The 23,073-nt window shown below is 40.6% G+C and overlaps 1 protein-coding gene across 1 annotated transcript in view; it reads right to left on the reverse strand.

The window, feature by feature from the left end:
- Positions 1–740: 740 nt before the first annotated feature.
- ATP6V0D1 (ATPase H+ transporting V0 subunit d1) overlaps positions 741–23,073 on the reverse strand; it is a 64,557-nt gene continuing 42,224 nt past the window's right edge. The window contains exons 3-8 of the mRNA XM_075188877.1: positions 18,758–18,936; positions 18,254–18,333; positions 14,660–14,737; positions 10,431–10,607; positions 8,831–8,908; positions 741–3,230 (exon numbers count right to left, since the gene is read on the reverse strand). Of these exons, the coding sequence (XP_075044978.1) occupies positions 3,069–3,230; positions 8,831–8,908; positions 10,431–10,607; positions 14,660–14,737; positions 18,254–18,333; positions 18,758–18,936 (754 nt within the window). The 3' untranslated portion in view covers positions 741–3,068. The remainder of the gene's footprint in view (positions 3,231–8,830; positions 8,909–10,430; positions 10,608–14,659; positions 14,738–18,253; positions 18,334–18,757; positions 18,937–23,073) is intronic.

Here is a 23,073-nt window from a genome sequence, read left to right on the forward strand (position 1 = left end):
CGCATCCCAGCTCTATACATAGATGCATTTTGCCATATTCCATTCCTCAGGAGGGGGAGGGGAGGGGGTGGCAGGACATTAATACCGGGGCTTCCTTCTCTCCTAAGATGTCTGTTGCCATGTAATGGCATTAATAAAATTTATTGAGCCATTAATAAAAATTCACACTTGTGGGTGAAAGAAAAAACAATCTAATGTGATGAAATGTTGTTGGTTAAAGTAATGGATGGTCTGTCTTTGGGGTTAAATCTGGTCTTTCCTCAGTGAAGGAAGCCATCTTGTGGACTGAACCATTATTTATGAGACGGTAACCCATCAATTCGATAGGTCACTGTTTCCTAGTAAACGGACAGACTCCATTCTCCAGAGCAATGGTTCAGCCCACCAAATGGTAGACCTGCTTTATGCTGCAGTACTAGATCCCTGGTTTGTAGTAACTTAGACAAAGATTTTTTAGGATTTTTTTTTTTTTGAAACACAGAAGAACCTTCCCTAAAATGATGTGAGGCAACAACAAGTTTAGGGAGCACAAACATTGCTTTATACTTGTTTGTGTTTTCTTTCTTTTTAAGTTGAACCTTATAAAGTCAAAACAGGAAAATAGCTAACAGAAACCAGAAAAAAGTCACATAAAGCAAAAATGGATAAAATGCCTCTTCTATCAACCCCTTAAGATAAAGAAAAATATTGGAAGGATCGGAGATTGAAGCTGAGCGTTTTAAATAACAATGAGCGATGCATGCCGAGGTAAACATTTTATTACCACATACATATATATTTATATATTGTCATCATTTTAGAGAGCATCCATTCACTGAAACAGAAGAATTTATTGTAAAACATCCATTGCACAATTAGAGCAAATCGGACAAGGACTCCCCAGGAAGATCTACTCTTTAACACTGACACATAGGAAATGTAAAAATGTCACTCTTGAGGTCTCCAGCATAGGAATGAAATAAATACCCAAATGAACTACAAGTGGATGGCCAAAACAATAGTGGAGGTTCCATCTATAGGCATACATCTATGTAAGCAATTTGGGGCAGGATGTTCCTATTTATACGTGACATAAAAAGACAATGAATATAAATCCAATGAAATTCAGTTATTAACTGGACTTGTTTCGACTACCAGACTTCCCATCTAAAAGGCATTAACAATGAACTTGATCATGTCATTCTTCTTTTAGCCCGCTGTATATGGATTCACATTCTCAGTCTAAGTTATATATTTCATGTTTATGGAATGTGAGGCTGCAACATAATTATTTATCATTTATCTCTTAGCATCCCATACAAATGGTAAATAGAAAAATATGGTTGTGCCTTTGTTGGAAAAAAATTAAAATAATAATAAAAATAAAATAATAATTCATACCAGCAACCTGAAACTTTAGGTTTCTATTATGCAAACTAAAAGCTAAAAATGTAGGATAGCAGTGAAATTAAAACGATTCCTGAGAAACTGGTGTGCGATACAAGAGCGATACAACAGATGGGCCACTGGAAAGCATAGGCTTGGATGGAGATGGTGTGCAATAAAGCAGGCACCATCTGCTGTGGTAACCAGAGCACAATTGCCTGTATGAAAGTAATATTCATGACTGCCCAAGTGCACTAAAGGGAAACTTTGATATCTTGCCAGCATTATACACATTGTGGAGTGTATGGTGTATTAAGATATCGCTCATGCAGATCTGAATGTCACATATGAAATATAATGTTAGTTTTGAAGTGTGGTGTAAATATAATAAACCAGATACACACATTTCCCCCCCCCCCCCCTCCCCCTCGCTTTAATTAAGACACGTTTGCTTCTACAAAGTGATTTTCAATGACTTTTAGTTTTGCTCATACTCCTTACATCATAGAACACAGTGTCATTACCCTGCGCACTTCTTTTCTGTGCTCTGTCCTGGGCGGAGGGAACAGAGCTGAACACACTACAGAAAAGGGTTTTGTTCAAACGTGGTAATTGCTCTTTAGTCCGACCGCTACCACAATATTTACATACAAATATTTTGAAAGGCTGTAAAACGCAATAAAAACATTACGAGTACAAACAAACAAAAAAGATTGAATTTGTAGAAGGCTGTTACAGGAAGTAAGCGTCCCCTTACTCAGTTTCTTATGAATTCCAAAAGCGGCATTATTACTACACAGAAAATAAGAAAAACTAAACCTTGTAGCCACTGATGTACTATTCAGCTGGCTGGGAGTGACATTTTTATTAGTGTAAACACCTATTATGATACAGTGAGAGTTACATCATACAATACAACAAATATATTCCTACTCTATAAAAGGACCACAATGAACATGTCCCATCACATCTAAGATATCCTTTGCGACCAGTTCCTATCCCTCAGAGGAGTCTCCTTTAATTACACTTTGTCCAGCCCCGACGTGTGTGAGATTCATTGTGAACTCCTCACTCCGCTCCCGTCACTTCATTGATAAGTATTTCTCTAAGCCAGGGGTAGGCAACCTGCGGCTCTCCAGGTGTTGTGAAACTACAAATCCCAGCATGCCATCTATCTGCTGGTTATCTACTGGCAAAGCATGCTGGGGCTTGTAGTTTCACAAACAACTGGAGAGCTGCAGGTTGGCTACGCCTGCTCTAAGCGAAATGTTAGAGACAGAGGGAGCAGAGAAATGATCATTGAATCACAACACACCAAGGCTGGTGCTGAATGATAATGCAGATTCAGGTAAGAGAACTAAAGCCCGACATTGGTACAGCACACATAGTGTCTGTGTACATACACACACATCTATATCTATACATCACACATTTTCATAGGAAGATTCTGAAGGGTTAAACCGACTGTTAACTCCTTCACAGCCAGAGGGGAAGGCAGGCCTTGCAGAGACTAAATAAAAACCACCGGTGGTTACCTGCCATAAATAGAGCAAAACCGGCTGCTGATCAGTTAATAAACGTCGCCGAATCTTACAACTTTTCGTCACACCCACTTTGTGAATTGGATCAGACCGTAAGGCAGAGGAAGTGTCTGCGGGGATAGAGCAATGGTGAGGACACGGTGTGCTGAGAATGTCTTTTTTTTAGAAGATAGGAATGTAGTTGTCAATCTTGGCTCGGTGCCTCTGGGCGATGCACTCGGCAATCCACACAATATTCCGGCACTCTTGCTCCTTTAGCTTCACAAAGGCATAGAATACACCAAAGTGGAACTGGTTTAGAAAGGCCAGTTTATTCAGTTTCACCTGTGGAGAGAGACAGATGACAGTGGTCAGGAACATCCAAAGATCAACAAGTACTGACAAGGTACATTCCATGCGTTGTGAGATTCCGCATTGTATAGCTCAGTAATACGAGTGCCTAAAGGAACAGCAAGTGCAACATTGGAAAAGAAATACATAAATGGGCGCACGTAAATATAATTACTAACGTGTTTCCTGCACATTGTTACTGCAGCTCTTCATCGCCACCTTAAATAATTACATATTTAAAATACAGAAAGAGTTGATGTTCAAATGGAATCGCAAATGGAATCGCAGAATACCAACAATCAAAATTAAGTGTTTGTACTTTTAGATTTTGAAGGGGATATGAATGAAAGTCTTACTTAAAGATCTTTAGCATTTGGCCAAATAGCAAATAAAAAACACTGATGTTTAGGTCAAGGTATCAAACAACTTCCTCCCCTGGGTTAGTAAACAAGACCCAACTATATTTTATAGTTGGTCGATTTACATATAGTGCACCTGCAGCTCTGTATAGCTGAATAATGTAAGATAAGACTATAAGGGAAGCATTTTTCCTTTGCACACTAGAACACAGGTCACATTGTGAGCCTGTTGAGACACTATTGTGAAGTACTTATGAAGAATTACAAAATATAATAGGCTTGCACTCAGCATTTGCTGGTTACACATAGGAGGAATTCAATTGGCCGCCTTACTGCCGAAAGGAACGCAGCCTACGCGCTAGTAGTGCGCATTATTCTGTCAGAGATTACTGTACTTATTATGCTGGTTTTTGCTTGCGGCTCCCTGAAATTACTGTATTAACGGTAACAGAGCGCAGGCTGCGTTCCTTTCAACAGTAACACAGCCAACTGAATTCTCCCCCCAGCTACTATATGGCAAAAGCTCTTCCTTTTTAATTGTTGGTTCTGATATTGGAACCATACTAAGGATTTTCAATTGTGTCCCTTTAAGAAAGGTATGTCATAACACACACAGAAACCCGCACAGTTGCCATCTTATACAGATGCAATTATTACCCTAAAACCGGCTATACACAGCAAGGACAGCACACACCAAGTTCAGAACTGTGACATGACTTCTCTTTTAAACACTCTCCCTGAATGGGCTCGTCTGCTGCTTGCAGTGATGTGGGCACCAGACATGCCCCAATGGTTCCGATCACGTAACGCAGTATACTTTAATTACACTGAAATTGGCACACACTTCAAGACCATATCTACCTGTAAATGATTTATGCGCAAAGATTGGACTCCTATTTTTTTATTTTTATTATTAAAATTGAAAGACACAATATGGACGTGCTAGAGAAACCAGTTTCAAACCCACTAAAATCTTGGCAACCCTACTTGCCCTTGGCATAAAACACTGTTATTTTATTGTGTGTAAGGATTGTTGGCATGGTATCAAATTCGTGAAGCAGCTAAAATGTTACTACCCTGTACATTAAGCAATAAATTGTAGATTTAAAGAACCTTCTACTCAGTCAGCTCTTTATGAATTTTCCAGAATTACTGCATTTTGTTTTTATATTTTCACAACGAAAAAAGGACTTCTATGAACAGATTGGAACAAGAGACATATCAAGCGTAACTCCTATATGTTTTTAGTTGTTCAGAAAACGATCCACTGAACTACATTTCCCAGAACACCAAACATGCTAATAGCAGGCTGGACATTCTGGGATATGTAGTTCTTTGCCAGTGATGTGGATTTAAGGTTGACAATTTTTTATATTTTCATTATAGTCAGACCAGCTCTATTTAATGATCTGCTATTTGTTTTACTTTCAGCTGCTGTATAATGCTAAACATGGTATATATGAAAAATGCCACCCCACATCCTACCACTGACAAGTATATTATTTGCCCTGCAAATGATATTCCAAACAAGACTTTTAATAGGCTTATATTTCCCATTAAACATGGCACAATGATTTGCTGTTCCATTCATTGGTAGAAAATGCAGTACATCAGTACCATCAATATTTGGTTAGATCATCACAATAGTTCTTGTTCAGCGAAGACAGAGTACAACTGATATATTATTGTTTTCTTAAAATGAATATATAATGTATGCTACACAGAGCTTCAACAGTAGTAGTTTCGTATTGTGTTTAGTTTCACTACCATTGCCAAATAGGTCACAAAGTTCTGCAGTTCTTAGTCAACATAAACACCTGTTATTCCAGCGAAAATTCGGCCACTTAAACGTTGGCGTTACTGATGATTAATAAGTGAAACCAGCTATTTTTGATCAGGTACAGTCATGTGAAAAGTAAGTATACCCTTGTTCATATCTGTGTTATGTAATGATATATAAAAACAATCATCTTGTCCTCAGCAAATCATAACATCTGATAAGTCTAATATTATGTGACAAATAAGCAAAATTAAAATCTGTTATGGGTTATTTGTTGTTGAGTAAATAAGGATAACCTTAAGAACCATGTGTTATAAATAAGTACACCCTATAATTCAGTAGCAAGAACATTTGAGGACATCAGTTTATGCACAGCTCTGTAAAGCTCCCATCCCGGCATTTTAATGCTTTGACTTGACTGCTTTCTTTTTCAACAATCACTAACTTTAATTGTCAGAGATGGTCCATTGAGAGGTTTCCTGGGGCCTCTGGCTCCAAAGCGAGCCCAAATCATTACTCCACCCTTACTGTGCCCGACAAATAGGTTGTTGTGCATTAAGACTAAACATCTCCACTTTGGACTCAGAACATACGACCTCTGGAACGATCTCTCCTGTTTAGATACAACGTTGCGTGTGTAAGCCATGCTGCAAGGTTTGTTTGTTTTTGGAGAATCGCTTTCTTCTGGTCACCCTTCCATGAAAGCCTGGTAGCTTTTGGGTTCTTCTCGATCTCTCTGAGCACCATAAAGTCTGATCTTTAGGTGATTGTTAAGGGACATCCACTACTGGAAAGATTGATAACCGTCTGCACTGTTCTCCATGTGTAAACAATATTTTACAGTAGAATAAGCATGTACTTACTTTTCCAAACAAGGCTTCTTCATGTTGGCTTACTTTTTTGCTAAAGTCAAATCTGTAATAGTTTTTTGTCACATGATATTAGATTTGTTAATTATGTCCTGGTGTGTAATCCCCACCGCCAACAACAAAAAACAAACAAAAACAAAAAACAAACGAACACTTACAAAATCTGTTTTTCTGTTTTGTTTATGTCCTATTTCCCGCGACCAGGTCTGACTACTGTGCAACATTCAACATTACACAAATAGTAGGTTCTTGTTTTCCTTTTATGTTTACTAAGAGTTGTGATAACGAGATCTAAAATGTCTATGTAACAAGACTCTTACCTAGAAATTTAATTTAACCCATTCTGACTACGTAACAAGTATTAAACTACAGAGTCCTCTATTTAGTATGCCATATGTAGAACCTGTACTATAAAGGCTACAGAGAGGGAGATTAGCATTTATGCTAGATTTTACACAGCACATACTAATTAAAAACATCACAGTTAAAACGTTGACATGTAAAATGAGTACAGGGTTGTAATGTCAACATGAACAAACAAAAATAAAAAAAAGGTTATAAATGTAAACAAGCAAAAAACAAAAAAACAAAAAAAAATAAAACTAATCACATCGTGCCACCCTAAACAGCCCTAAGTACTAGCAAAATCCCCCCCCCCCCTCTGATTTTACCATTACCAGCACTAGGCTTTGACAGGCTGGGATGGTGGCACAAAAACCGTGGGGTCCCCCTGCCATAATTCCAAAAAAGTATAGGTTTAACCAGACTCCTGCTCAAAGCACTTGTGGCTCCTCAAGTGCCAGCATGCCCTGGCAGCCATGGGTATGCTGGTGTTTGTAGTACTGCAAGCGCCGGTATGCCCAAACACTTAATGTCAGCCTGGACATGTAGTGCACCAGGGACAAAATGGATTTCTACACTTAAATAATGATTATCCCACAATCACCGCCCTTGGGGTGTGGGAAAAGCCCTAGTGCTACTACAGCTGGTTAAACCTACTGGTGTTTAACTGTTTGCGGACCCGATCTCCCTAGGGTATACAGCCCTGTGCTGACTGGCTTGGGGCTGGTTTGGCATTATGGCAAGGGGACACCACACTGCGGGTTTCCCTGCTATAGTACCACCCAGTCCAGGGGTACCCAGCCCCATGCTGGGTGGCGAGTGTGGGGTAATAAAAAAAAAAGTAAATCCAATTAACAGTAATAAACTATTTTGTCTCCAGCGCACTACAGATCCCAGCAAGCCCAGGCTGCCATGAACTGTTTGGGCATGGTGGTGAATGTAGTACAAGCCCCATGTTATCAATAGGACTAGCGTGCGTCATGATGTCACTTAACATTTAGGGGCAGAACGTTTTAGCTATTTAATATGGGAAGATGTTTCTAAATGATTTAGCTACTGGGATTGTCCTAACTGATTTCATCAAGAAACACATTTTGACAATGAGTGATGCATTGATGTCTGTCGTGCAGGACTGGTCTACAGGGTGTGCACAGAACAAAAAGACTAGGTGAGAACAAAACAGATTGTTGCTTCTGCCAAAACACACAAAATAACCCGATACACCACCTAATCAGGACTTTGTGCTGCTTTAACAGAATGTACAAGTGCAACGAAACAACTAAAAAAAACTCAACTCAATAAAAAACGCTTACACAGCAATCACTAACAACGGTGGTAATAGTAAAAACGATTACCACAACCCCGACAACCAGGATAGCTACAAAGAAACACCGCTTAGAACAAAAAACAACATCAATCTAAACAGAGACTTACCTACAAAGCAACGCTGGATATTTCCGATGCCTGGATCATGCTGACCGCAAGTAATTCCGAACACAGACCTCTGCGGCAGTTGAGTTCTACGTGACCGAACAGTGTGACCTAGATAACTGTTCATTTAAAGCGGCAATGACGGGACCCCGCTGGTCAATTGTTGAACACTGCAGTCAGCATGATTCCGGCATCGGATATGTTCAGCGTCGGGGTTGTGGTACTCTGGGAAAACGTAACCAACCCACTAACACTATAGAACTTTTGCTTGATAAATACAACAGACAACCCTGTGAAAGCCATGTCTATGAGACTGTGTTAGGTCATTTAAATGATTGAACCCTGCTGCAAAGAGGTGTTAGACCTGTCCTCAATTCTTGCAGCAGTGAACGGACTCAAGTGAAAAGCCGTAGTAACGAGCACCGAAACGTTTGCCAACGGTTTGTGCGTTCCTGACCTCGATGCATTGCAGGTGTCAAAGACAGAACATTTCCAAATGATCAGAAAAGTTATTTGATACTTGAACAAGAGAAAAACCCACAGTCAGCAAAGCTGCAGATGGATCCATTTATACCATGACAAAATTTTCATAGCACAAAACCATCTGTAAAAAGAGAAGGTCTGTGGGCCAAACACAGAACAGAAATAGCGAGAGCTAAAAGTGTTCATCTGGATCTCATCAGTTTCCCTGCACGGCTAATGAAGACCCAGAGACGTTCTACCGCAGCTTTGCTAGACACAATGCTGCTTGTACACAGCTGTGTGCGCGGAGGGTCAAGCTACGAGACATGGCTTTCCTCAACATATTGTTACCTCGTGTTCAAAGAATCTGTCTTCAAGTGTTTTATCTCCAGGATTGTTTCCTGCGCCTTCAAACAGCAGTTTGTACTCCTGAGAAGAGAGAAACAATATAAAACAGTGAATGCATGTTACAATATGCACATACATAAACACACATTTGGCTATTGATTTAAAGGGGACATATTGCCATAAGACAACACAGGATACGTGTGAATCATGCTTGCCTATTGTTCACAAAACTCCCTTTTGTTATAGGACTTTTAACTTGCCCTTTCGCACTCATTTTCTGAAAACTCCTCCCTGATGCCAGCCACATCCAATACACAAAGGAGAGAATCGGCAGGTATTCCAAAATCTAATAAACAATGGTGCCCGCAGGTGTAGTTTTTTTTGGAGAACTGAACTGGGGGGCCTGGTCTGCAATAATGCAAAGACTACCGTGGTCTTCAGGCCAAAAAGGGGGTAGCTTGAATGACCGCGACATTGTGGCCCAGGAGTAGAGAGCCGGGGGTGCCAGAATATCACATGGGAGTGGTGACCCAATTTGACAGATTAAGGCACTTTGTTTGAACCCCCACTTTGAGCTGCACATAGCCTTTTGTGCTGGGCAGTAGCAACAGGCTGGGGACGTAATTCACAATTATTCATCAAATTTATTTTCTCACCTGTCAGTTCACTTTTTATTTTTTTCCACAGGATTGGCAGGCTAGCGGCCCTTGTGGGCCCCATGGCCTGCCAATCTAGTCCTAGTGGCTCCCACCTGCCTGAAACCTCCAAAGCCCCCAGGGGGGGGGGTCAGAATATTTGGTGCCCTAGAGGAAGCTTGGAAAGGATATGCTGGGACCCATTTTGAGATGCTCAGCTTAATCCTCTGTCCACTCATGGGTTATGTAGTACCATCAGTAACAGTCAAGTAAACAAATTAAAGATTTAAACAAGGTACACTGGCATCCTAGTCAGGTTATCTCATTTAAAGATGTGTTACGTTTCATCAGGTTATTTTTTTTTATTTTTATTTTTTTTACAAAGGGCCAATAATACAAGTTACAAGATAAAACACTGTTTTCCAATTGATTATATTTCCATTAAATAAGATAGGATATGAAACTATAAGTATGTTCCTTTAGGTAGGCTTTTCTGATATTTTGTTGTGAACTACTCAAAACAACACTTGCAATAACAGGCTAAACACCATTGTTTAACTTGTTTATATTCCTTTTTGTGCTGTGTTCCCTGAAGCATAACAAAAGCTCAAAATTGACAGTGCCACCTACTGGACAGGTGAGGGACTACGCTAATCAGATGCATACCTAAGCAGGTTGTGTGTTCCATCTTAGGACAAGCATGTTCATGGTACAAAGTACAATTCAATAAGAAATATGCAAGAGTACCAATCTCTTAAATGCAATTGAGATTTGAGGATGGGCTGTAATTAGTTTATACTGAAGTTCCTGAAGATAGGTCCCTAAATATCAGAAATATTTGGCAGGTGTTTAAGAAAGGGTTACAGCATGTGAAGAAACTATACAGTATCTTTAATCCAAATGAAGCCACCTGACAGCGGTGTGTAGTAGGAGGATGTTTAAATTAGCAGTACATAATATTTACTTACTGGGTAATAGTCAGCTACTGTTTTCACTTGCTCGTAGTCATCAGCTCTCGCCAACTGAGCCAGTCCTTCAGGGTACAGCTTACCGCAGTGTGGAAACAACTTGGCACGGTCTTCCTTGGAGAGCTCCGTGCCAAATGAATTAATTGTGATTATAAATGCCCGGCGGTCAGCTTCAAACTAGAGAGAGAATATAAAGTACCATGGAATGATGCTTGTACCACAAGTACACCAGAAAAAGGGCACAACGATGTAAGATACACATAATAGAAGCAACTAGCTTGCATTGTTACACAGTAGACTAATGTAAGAGTCATTGCAATATTTTTAATAGTCTCTCTTTAAAGACTACACAAACAATATGCAGTGTGTATAGGTGTCTCAAGGAACAACAATAAACAAAAAAACTCTTTGAAGTCATGTGGGTTAGAGTTAAGGCTATGGAAAAGGTGAGGCTTTAACCCTTTCTTTGCTGCCACGCAAGGATTCAACTCATGACTCACTTTTATGCCAGCAGGCCAACCTTTCTTTTTTTTTTTAATGCTGACTTTTCACGTGTCCTCAACTTCAACGCCAAGAGAAGAAATATGCACCATTTTAAAATGTTTAAAACACAAAATCAACAATTTGTTACTGACTAGCAGTCTACAGGAGGTAGTCTCAGTCTCTAACATTACTGATCTCCATGGTGAATGTGTGTACACACTGAAGCACTGGACATCCTAATTTGCACATGCATCCAGCGTCCTAGTGACTGCAGAGGATTTGTTTACCATAGAGACATTCCTACATGATTATTTATAGGGCACCCCGTGAGGCACTTCATCTGTAGTTTTACAGAGTGTGTACAACCCCTAAGGCTGCAGAGATGTGGACTTAAGGAAGCTATAAGAAATAATACAAAGCCGGTCACAATTTAGAAAGGTTACTAAAATATGCAAAAAATCACTATTCAAATCACTCCCCTACAGGCAGTACTCGCTCACCTCTAATGTTAGATCACAAAGGCGGTACATAATATTACAAAACAAAAAGAGAACATGTAGCACACACTCAGGAACACGGTAAGTTAGCAGGGGAACCCCGACAGCATCCCCTTTTTTTCTTCTTCTTCGGTACGGCGTTGTAACATTTTAAAATCAGAGTCCCTGCTCTCTGGATAACAAAGAAAGTATGGGAACAAGTGCAGGGGATGCAGGTATGGGGCAGAGAGGCCAAGCTGCACTGGTGCTCCAACTGTGTAGGTGCGCGCAGGCAGACACAGGATTACAAGTTCCTGCCGCAAAGCCCTGCGTTCCCGTAACCCATAACGTCCCTCAAGCACATCACTGCGCCTCCATCACCTCTTCTTTCTACCCTCCAACATCTTGGACTGTTTAGCCTCCACCTCCTCTAGTACCCACCTGGACCAAAGAGCCTAATGTCACATCTGCCCCTATTATCTCTCATTACCCCCTCCCTCTAGAATGTAAGCTCTTATGGTCAGAGCCCTTTACCCCATGTCTCATATCTGTCCATACCATCTTCCTTGTAGTCCCAGTCATCTTTCTATATGTTAGGCAGAATAATAAATGTTTGGCTAAAATGAACAGAACAAATCTCCTAACTGTACCCTTGTTATTAAATTAGCCTTTTCCGTGTATGTTTCATCTGTATGAGTATGTCAGGTGCTGCAGAATCTGTGGCCCTATGCAAATAAACAGTGGTGATGATGTTATGTGGGAATTAGGGGGGTTCCAAAGTCAATTTCAAACGATCAAATTCCATTGACATTTTCCATACTGCTACTTCTAAATTCCCTGCTCGCCCACTGGTGACATTAGTTTTTAATAGTCTGAATACAGTAAATATCCGTTTAGAGAGTAGCGTTAATAGAACTGAAAATGTATAGTTAGGAATTCTCCCGGGTTGGAAATTTTAGGAGAACACTTATAACTTGGATGCAACAACTTTATGTGGGGATCAGTCCCACAGATACTGTCCAGCTTGTTGTAAGGTGCTAGCACAGCTTCACTGAAATCCTGCATGTCAAAGAAATTCAATGTTCCTAGCATATAAAACACTCCTTCAACTCCCAGAATGTATCCACGGTTTAAACACAACCAATAGACAAAGAGCAATCATTACTCCGGTGATACGATAATGAGCGAGGTGGTATTCAGAGTTGTAAGACTGGTAATTTATTCGATTAATCACTGCTGCACAAGTCTGGATTATGTATTTTGATTTGATATTATGCTACGGTGGGGCAGCACGGTGACTAAGGGGTTAGCACTTCTGCCTTACAGCACTGAGGTCATGAGTTCAATTCCCAACCACGGCCTTATCTGTGAGGAGTTTGTATGTTCTCCCAGTGTTTGCGTGGGTTTCCGCCGGGTGCTCGGGTTTCCTCCCACACTCCAAAAACATACTGGTAGGTTAATTGGCTGCTAACAAATTGACACTAGTCTGTGTGTCTGTGGTTGTGTTGTGTGTTAGGGAATTTAGACTGTAAGCCCCAATGGGGCAGGGACTGATGTGAATGAGTTCTCTGTACAGCGCTGTGGAATTAGTGGCGCTATATAAATAAATGGTGATGATTCACCCATCTGATGAATATTGGATGCTCCCTCTTAGAGGGCCTTTGCTTCTTTGACTACTCTTTCTACTCTCTGGATTGGTAGGCACATCTTGCAGACAGCAGCATTAAAACACAAATGGAAATGCTTGGAGTGTGTTCTTTCTGCTAGATCATAGGTGGACGGAGCCATCTTCGTTGTGATTCAGAAGGAGAAGTGAAGGAAATTCAAGTCCTTTTACAGGAAATAAAGGTGCATTTATATGCTTCATCCTTACAGCAGCCTACAGATCCATAAAACTATGTGCATTTGTACGAAAGTAGCTCAAGAGCGACAACGCAAGTGAGCATTTTTTCTGGGGGTTTGTACGATTGTAAATCACAGCATGTTTTGTTCCTATGAGTGACAGTGCATTCAGAAGGCTGCTTCTGTGCCCTGTCTTCCCGTTAGTCCTGGCACACTGTTATACTGTGCTAAGAATGCAGTACATATAGGGGCTTATTCAATTGTTGCTCCGGCCGCCGGGAAAACGAGCGCGTTAAAACTATTACTGTTTATATGGTAATATTGCGCGTAAAAACCGTTAATACGGTAGTTTACTCGCTGAATTTCATCTCGCAGCTCAGGGAGCTGCGAGATGAAATTCAGCGAGTAATTACCGTATTAACGGTAATAGTTTTAGAACTGCGGCCGGAGCAACAATTGAATATGCCCCCTAGTGTGTTGGGCACAGAGAGGGAGGTACAGTAGGGGGTCACAGACAGACTTTGTAACATACTAACAATGTGCTCATCATTTGGACTGTATGAGGGTCAGAAAACTATATGTTGGTCACTTTTAGTTATGCTATGTTAATATGCTGTGTAATGCATGCATGGATATTCCCATAAGAAGAAATACAAACACATTATATTTCCCTGGTTTCTAAAGGTGTCATTATAACACTCAACATTTCTGGTTCCTAACTGTCAGATACATTATTAATGGTCTGCCTCATAAGGTCAAAGTTTGGCTAATAACGTTATTTGTTTGCACTCAGCATGTAACTGGAATTACACACTTCCATTGTTATTTATTTGCAAGGCCCCACAAAACCCAGCAGAGACGGTCATAATTACAAATTACACATAGAACAAGACAAGGTTGATGAGTATATGCAGATGTGACACAAATGGGTAGAAGGGTCCTGCTTGTGACAACTTACAGTCTAGACTCTAGACGAATATGGCAGTGCTGAGACAATAGGAGCGAGCAGGACTTAGAGCGGGCACAGGTCTGGAGAAGGTTGAACATGCAGAGGGAGTAGTAACAGGTGGGAGTAGGATAGGTTACAGTGAAGAGGTGGGTTTTGAGAGAGCACTTGGAGGACTAAAGGTAGGGGGGAGTGCTTGGTCAGGTGTGGTATGGAAATTCATAAGTGGGGGATCAGCACGGGAGACATCTTGGAACAGAGAGGAGGTTACTAGAGAGGAGCAGAGGCGTAGGTCTGAGGCAGAACAAAGTGGGTGGGAAGGAGTGTATCTTGTGATGAGGTTAGAGAATGGGTAAGGGTTCTGGCAACGTTTCTTTTTCTTATTATAAATGGATACATTGCGTACCTAGGAGCCAATACATCTATTGCAACAAACATTAGTAGCTATTTCCATACTGATGATCTATGTAGCAGGTCTGTACCTCGAGAATGGGACACATAGCATCTCCAGTAGTGCCTCCTAGTCCTTTGCAGAACTTGTAGAAGGATTCCAAGTAAGCCTGCAAACCAGACATAAAAGCAGAAATTAACAGGCATACACATACATTTAATGCACTCAACATACATGTGTTAAACTATTTACAGTTAAGTGTGGGAACATTTAAACTAAACATAATAATGATGAAGGGCATTGAAAGACCGACTTCTGCTCAGAACATAGCTTTTTCCATTTTAACTTCACATCATTGAGGTTACGCTGCTCTAAACCATGACCAGACAATACTGTAGCAGTTCCCATAAAGAGAAGCTGGCTGATTTTCTATCCAACACAAACTAGAAAAAGTTACTTTATTAATCAGTGCTCTCCAAGCTGCTTATAGAGAGACCTGCACACACACATATATGTCTGTATTTAGATAGCAAACACAGTGATTTACAAAGTACAGTGTAGTACAGGGTGCAAGATACATATAAATAAAAGTGAAATACAACAGATCATTTAGTATACATATATGCGGTAAATAAATAAAGACTGGCTAGGGAAGGGCATTGCCGTTGTGAAGGGAGGAACGTAGGCTAATGTTAGAAAGTATGGAGTTCCTGAGATACAAAGTGGCATAAGAAAAGCTTATAAAGCAAGACAATGCCATGGTAGTAAGGGGAGCAATAAGTAAGCTGGTCACAGAAGAGTGTAAGGAACAAGTCGGCATGTAGGAGATTAAGTTAGAGCTGTTCAGAGGATGCAACAGCAATAGAGACCCAGAGGACAGGTTATATTCTAGAAATGTTACAGAGAAGGAAACAGCTGAATGTGACCGTTTCTTAAATAAGTCAGGAAAAATGACAAGAACAAAAATCTAAAATGACTTCTAGACACCAAGCAGGAAGAACAAGACAAATGACTATTATTGTCGTAGATAGGAAGGCCTAATGGTGGGAGATTGTTTGGGTGGAGAGAAGTACTTTTGTTTTTGAAATGTTTATTTGTAGTTGTCGCTCTGCTATCCATGTTTAAATGGCAAAGAGCCAAGCTAATAACTGAAATGAAGGAAACAGGTTAGGTTGACATATAGGAATGTGTGTGTGTGTGTTGTATGTGTAAAGGTGAGATTATAAACTGATAACTTAAAAAAAGAACAAAAAACTGTCTGTATGGGTAGACACAGAAAATAAGGAGGAGGGCAGATCAAACTTTACGGTGCACAGAAATACTAAAACAGAACCAAGAAAGGAGGAGAACCGGGAGTGCTCTTTCCTAGTGATGGCGATAGCATGCACGACTGAACCAGAAGAGCAGCAATAATGTAGCTAATGAAAGGCAGAAAATAACGGAGTAGAGGTCTTGTGACTTAGACTATCTAGATCAGTGATGGGCAAACTATGACCCGCTGGCCAGATCCGGCCCACTTAGAGGATCTATCCGGCCCGCCAATATTTTTAAAAAATGTAATTAAAATATGTATAAAAATATTAGGGCCGGCCCTGTGTGTCAGAAGCTTCATTTTTATGCCTTCCCAGCTATTTCCTCCATTACACTTCATCCTCCTTCCTAAAAGGACACTTCGTATGTCAATCACTCAAACACCTGCCCGCCCCCTAATGGCTGAAAGTCATGTGAGAAGAGATGGGCTGGGTCATATACTAAGGCGGATTTCGATTGGCTGCTGTGTTGTCAGTTAGTGGCTCACCAGAAAGACGGATCTGCAACAACCTGCTGAAATAAATGCTGTGTCTGTACGATCGCTGCACTTATAGAGGCAACACTGCTATATAACACCCTCCCCTCCAAAACATTTGTATTATATATTTCGATATTTGAGTCTTTTAATAAAATTATATTGGCCCGCCTAAAGTTTTTCTTTTTTATTTGGCCCGCTCCTGAAAAAGTTTGCCCATCACGGATCTAGATCCTTAGCACAAGCCAGACTGGTAAGGATGAAAGAGTTTATTACAATAAAGGTAAAATATAATATGGGATCTCAAAGCAGTTGGGAGTTGACTGGAGGATGAGAGGCTGATCTGCGACTTCCAGGGTCGATTGAGGCCATAGTGGGCTTTATCATTATTGGTTATATAACTGCGTTTGAAACCAGAAAGAAAATATAAAAAGTGTGAGTGAGTTTAGTATTTGAGGCGATATTGATATTAGACAAGTGGAAAGGTGATTAAGAATGGGATGGAATTTGCAGGTTGTTAAAGGGGAACAATGGAGCAGTAGGGAAACTTTTTCCTCAGTGACTAGGAATGTTATGGAGGGTACATACGGACTGGTTCAGAAGATGTGCTACAACTGAGGGAATAACCCTTCTAATGGGATCCAATCCATTTTCTTTTTAAAAGTAATCAACAAAAGCTTGAGGGGAGATGATGGTTGGAAGAGTTAGACGGTTTCAACAAAGAACTGAAAACCATAAAGCGGTGATGTGGGTTAGACGTATAAGGAGCACTATTTGGCTAGATGGAGCGGTGCATTATAGTAGGAAAGAAAACAAATGTAATAAAAGAAAGTCTGCTAGAGATTGTAATTTTCTCCATAAATGTCCTGTGGGGCGAAGACCACTATTTGGGATTTATACTAGGATTTAAGGCGTGTGCAATGAGGGAGTACCAAACTGATGAAGATAGTTGAAGAGGGTGGTAGATGGCTAATTGCCAAGTAATTAGGATCAGATTCAGAGATACCAAACAAGTTAATATCAATAGAATTCTTAGGCCTTGAAGATCCCCTCAGCAGTACAAGTAGGAATTAGAGACACTTTTAGATAGGATGAAGGTCAGATATTGAGCCAACAACCCTTTGACCAACATTGCTATGTGACCAGATCATATAGCCCACTAAGCACTTGTCACCTTTGCAATCTGGCTGGACTGTGTTTGAGTAAGTTGCACAATATACTTTGGAATGTGATTTTTACTTATACACCGGCCACATTTCACGTGTTTATTATGTTATATTTTATGTGTGATTTTTTTCATTTTAATTTAAGGCTTCTAATAAATATCAAATGTAAATACCACTATAAACTAGTGCTCTCTTGTTCATTAATTTGTTGGTCTTTATTGTAGAACAGGTACAGGCAGAGCCGTAACTAGGGCTGTGTGACAAGGGCGACAGCCCAGGGCGCCATGCTGAAGGGAGGGGTGCGGTTCAGGAATATTTTAGGCTAATTTGGTTAAAATTGAGGGCTAGGGGGACGGCATTTGTCTTTCTCGCCCCAGGCGCTAGAATTCTAAGTTACAGCTCTGGGTACAGTGCCTGTTAATGTTGTAGGAGCGGTTAAGTGACGCACCCTATTATATTCATTAGCGCCTATTCATTTACTATGGTTTTCTAGATCATACCTAAAGAGTCTATATAGGCGGCTTTAGGACCGGTTGCACAACCGTTATATTTGTAACTTGCCATCATTATTCCACAGTCGTGGCTTGAACCTTTTTATTTTCTGCTCTCCACCCCTCTCCTTTATTCCCCCCCCCCATATCCAACTTGTTTTATCCCTTTTCTTCTGCCCAATAGTATTTACATTGGTTGTTAAACTCAAACTCCCACAATTGGAGACAAGTTCTGCACGTACCTTGTAGAGTGTGTTCCTGATGATTTCAATGTTCATTTCATCGAGATCTTGCTCCGATATGCAGTCTTGAAAAAATGCAGCTACAAACCAAACACATAAGGGTCAGAGATGTACATTAATTCAGGTTAATGATGGGCATTACCAAATACACTACAGTGTTGAAACTGCCACAAGCAGATGGACGTAGGTCCACCTAGTTTGTCTTTTTTTTTTTGTGTTTTTTGATTCTGTATATTAGATCAAAGTTTTAACAATAACCATATGTCTGTCCCAAGCACTTCTGAATTGTTCTACTGTCTGAGTTCCAACTTCCACTGCTTGGAGACTAGTCCACAAATCTATCACCATTTTTGTCACTTATGTTACAGTTTTCCTCTCTCCCATTTGAAAGTGTCTCTTAGTGTAAGTACAGGTATCTGATCTGAGAAGAATGCATAAAACCACCATACAATCATAAGCTCATACTGGAATTTCAGAAAAGTGGATCAGTATGAAGACTTTTACCTAAAGGAGTGTCCACAAGGATGGCATTGTATAGTTCTGCTGGTGTCTGGGCGATGTTCACAGCTTCCATCTGTTCAAAGCTTCCCAAGGGGTGGCACTTGGGTACAAGCTCCGAAATGGAGCGCTGGTGCAGGGTTCCCGTAATCAGCAAGATGACATTGTCGATCATGTAGCTGTACCTAGATGACAACAGAAAAAAAAAGTTTACAGAGGTCAGCTTTCCCCCATATCGTCGGGCCTTACCCCATATCGTCGGGCCTTACCCCATATCGTCGGGCCTTCTGACTTACACTGGCAGCACATTAGGCTTGGCCGACAGATCTGTGTCTAGCATGTCCTCATAATAGCTTAATAGAACAGACTGGTAATGACCACACATTCAAAACAATTATACCTAATGGTAAACTGCATTTTCCACCAGACAAAATGCTCTTCCTCTGGATCAACACAGTTGAAAGGTACAAAGGGTTGTGAATGTGTGGGGTTGGTTTAATGGACACATACTCTGCTTTACATTGGTCCTCACCGACATGACCACAGGCCCGTTGTGGGATTTAATACATTAAATAGACCCTATGCCTGATGGTGCAGATAAGAAGACTTCAGAAATATCATCAATCCCTAACAAAATTCAAGACATTTCTAATATAATAGTGTATCGCCCTTTATTTATTCCACAAAAGATTCTCTCAACTGTCCACCCTAACTACAGGTAATTTAGGTTATTAGGAGGTTTTAGAATTGCCACTGATGAAATGATCACAATGAAGCAAGTTCTTAAATCATCACCATGTTTTGGCTAAGAACCACCTCCGCCGCCACCACCACCACCGACCCCAACACAACATAAGAACAGCTGTTGTATTAGGCATTAGACAACATTAGGCGATAATGGTTATAGAACAGTGCCATAATTTGTGATAGGCATGCAGGTTATATACTGTCAGAGGGATATAGCCATTCTGATAATGCTAAAGCTGTCAACAGTCAACTATCGACAACAAAAATATGACAGTTTGCCTGTCAACAGAGTTAAAATGTCGACATTGGGATTGTCGACAGGTAGTGAAGGCTACAGTCACAATATCGATATTCAAACGGCAATGTCAGTGACAACCCGCCGGCACAATTACTGTCAATTAAACACTTGCACATTAACACATAGATAAACAATAAAAAACACAGCCTGCACCCCACAGAGATTAACTGGCTGTAATGTACTGTTGCAGCACAGTGGCTAAGTGGTTAGCACTTCTGCCTCACAGCACTGGGGTCATGAGTTTGATTCCCAACCATGGACTTATCTGTGTGGCGCTTGTATGTTCTCCCCGTGTTTGCGCGGGTTTCCTCAGGGTGCTAGTAAAATCAACCTTAGACTCTGTGTATGTTATGGAATTTAGACTGTAAGCTCCAATGGGGCAGGGACTGATGTGAGCGAGTTCTCTGAACAGCGCTGCAGAATTATAAATAGATGATAACGATGATGGTGGTGGTGGGCCCACCGGCTGTCACGTACATTGCCGCATGAATGGAGACTTTGTGACAGTCCAGATATTGACATTTTAACCCTGTCGACAGGCAGACTGCCACCCTTTTGGTGTCAGCAGTCTCGAAAGATCGTACCCAACCCCTTTCAAATGCAATGAATGTCCCACGATGGACTCACGTCAAACATCTCTACATAAAATCATCCTGTGCATTAGCTGGTGGGAGCAAAAGAAATAGATTCACAATATGTGGATGGCAGCAGCTGAACTTAAGGCATCTGTATGTAAAATGCCATAACACTTCTTTCCCCAGTGATTAAAGGAAAACAATACACAAAACACAAGTCAGAACAGCCTGGTACTCCTTCCCACAAACGCAGGATTTATATTTCAGCGTCTGGAATAAAACCATGTGTATCTGAGGGTTTATTTTTCCATAAACATCTGAAAGGAACATTTATGCGTGTTGACACTAAGCTGCAGACATGGATATTATCCATTCCTAGATAGATAAGCTGACCAGGCATAACTGGAGAGAAAGGACACAGCTCTCTGCACACACTGATCTGTATAGAGAATGATGAAAGGTTGCAGGAACTGCGGTAACAGGGCAAACACAGCAGTAAAGCTGGACAGGCACCTTCTACCTGTACAGTGGGAACTTTAACCTTTATCACTACCAGAGCTGTGCAATCCTTGTCCTATATATTATTACATAGCTTCTGAGGACATCACTTCCCCTTCACTCAATGACTCACACTATTATTCATATTAAAAGATCAGAAACTGTCATTGAAATAGGTTATGCTAGACACATGTATATTACATATATTACATATTATTTTTTAAAAATCTTAATCTACACAAAGAACGTTGTTTTTGTGAAATATGTATAGCTATAAGCAAATGAGGCTCCTTGACGCTGGGATGCAGACTTAAATGATTTGATCAAAATATGAACCGATACCTCACGTTTCAGATATGAAGTGATAAGGATAAGCTCTGACAAAAATTGTCTATGTTTTGCATACATATATGGCGTTTATATCGCCATGTAGCTGGTACCATATAGAATATAGGATTAACAGAGCGCTGGCTTATTTCTTCTCTGGCTTTGTCTCAAAATATTGCCTTATATTGTCTTAGCAGCTGACCATCAATCTATTTAATGCACATTTGGGTGTGGCTCACAATCCAGCACTTGCTAGATGTAAACCCCTAATACTTTTGAGGTGAGTGCATCTGTTTTTAACTGCATTTTAATGCCACTAGAAGCATATAGGTCAGTGTAGGACCTGAATACAATGAGGTACCCTTGATGCTGGTATACAGACTTAAAATGATTTGATCAAAATATGAACCAATACCTTATGCTTTCCTTTAGCTATATAAAGTCATGGCCAAAAGTTTTGGTTTTCACAAAATTAGCTGCTTTAGTGTTTTTAAACCCTTTTGTCAGATGTTTCTATGTTATGAATGCACATTATGTATGAAGTAAATTTAGCAGTTCATAAGTGTCAAAGGCTTTTATTGACAATTATATTAAGTTTATGCAAAGTCTCATTATTTGCAGTGTTGATCCTTCTTTTTGAAGACCTCTGTAATTCGCCCCGGCATGCTGTCAACCAACTTCTGGGCCACATACTGACTGATGCCCAGCGATTTTTGCCTAATCAATGCTTGGGTTTTTGTTTGTCCACCCACCCCTTGAGGATTGATCACAAGTTCTCAATGGGATAAAGGTCTGGGGAGTTCCCTGGCCATTGACCCAAAATTTCGACATTTTGATCCCCGAACCCCTTCATTATCACTTTTGCCTTATGGCAAGGTGCTCCATAATGCTAGTAAAGGCATTGTTCGTTACTAAACTTCTCTTGGAGGATATTTTGGTACCATTCTTTATTCATGGCTGTGTTCTTAGGCAAAACTGCGAGTGAGCCCACTCCCTTGGCTGAGAAGCAATCCCACACATGAATGATCTCAGGATGCTTTACGGTTGGCATGACAGAGGACTGATGGTAGCGCTCACCTTTCTTTCTCTGGATTAATGTTTTTCCAGATGCCCCAAACAAGGGCATCTGAAAGGGGATTCATCAGAGAAAATGACTTTACCCCAGTCCTCAGCAGTCCAATCCCTGTATAGAATATCAGTCTGTCCCTGATGTTTTTCTGGAGATAAGTGGCTTCTTTGCTGGCGTTCTTGACACCAGGCCAACCTCCAAAAGACTTTGCCTCACTGTGCTTGCAGAAGCACTCACACCTGTCTGCTGCCATTCCTGAGCAAGATCTGCCAAGTGGTGCCCTGATCCCGCAGCTGAATCAACTTTAGGAGACAGTCCTGGCACATGCTGGACGTTCTTGGGCACCCTTAAGCCTTCTTCACAACTATTGTGTCTCTCTCTTTGAAGTTCTTAATGATCCGGTAAATGGTTGATTTAGGTGCAAACTTACTAGCAGCAATATCCTTGCTGTGAAGCCCTTTTGTGCAAAGCAATGATGACTGCACGTGTTTCCTTGCAGATAACCATGGTTAACAGAGGAAGAATAATGATCAAGCACCACCTTCTTTTTAAAGCATCCAGTCTGTTATTCTGACTTAATCAGCATGACAGAGTGATCTCCAGCCTTGTCCTCGTCAATACTCATGTCAACGTCATCTGTGTTAACGAGAGAACCACTGACTTGATGTCAGCTGGTCCTTTTGTGGCAGGGCTGAAATGCAGTGGAAATTTTTTGGGAATAAAATTCATTGTCATGACAAAGAGGTAATTCATCTGATCACTCTTCATGACATTCTAAACTATATGCAAATTGCCATCATAAAAACTG

The sequence above is a fragment of the Mixophyes fleayi genome, chromosome 10, assembly GCF_038048845.1.
Source record: "Mixophyes fleayi isolate aMixFle1 chromosome 10, aMixFle1.hap1, whole genome shotgun sequence".
NCBI lineage: Eukaryota > Metazoa > Chordata > Amphibia > Anura > Limnodynastidae > Mixophyes > Mixophyes fleayi.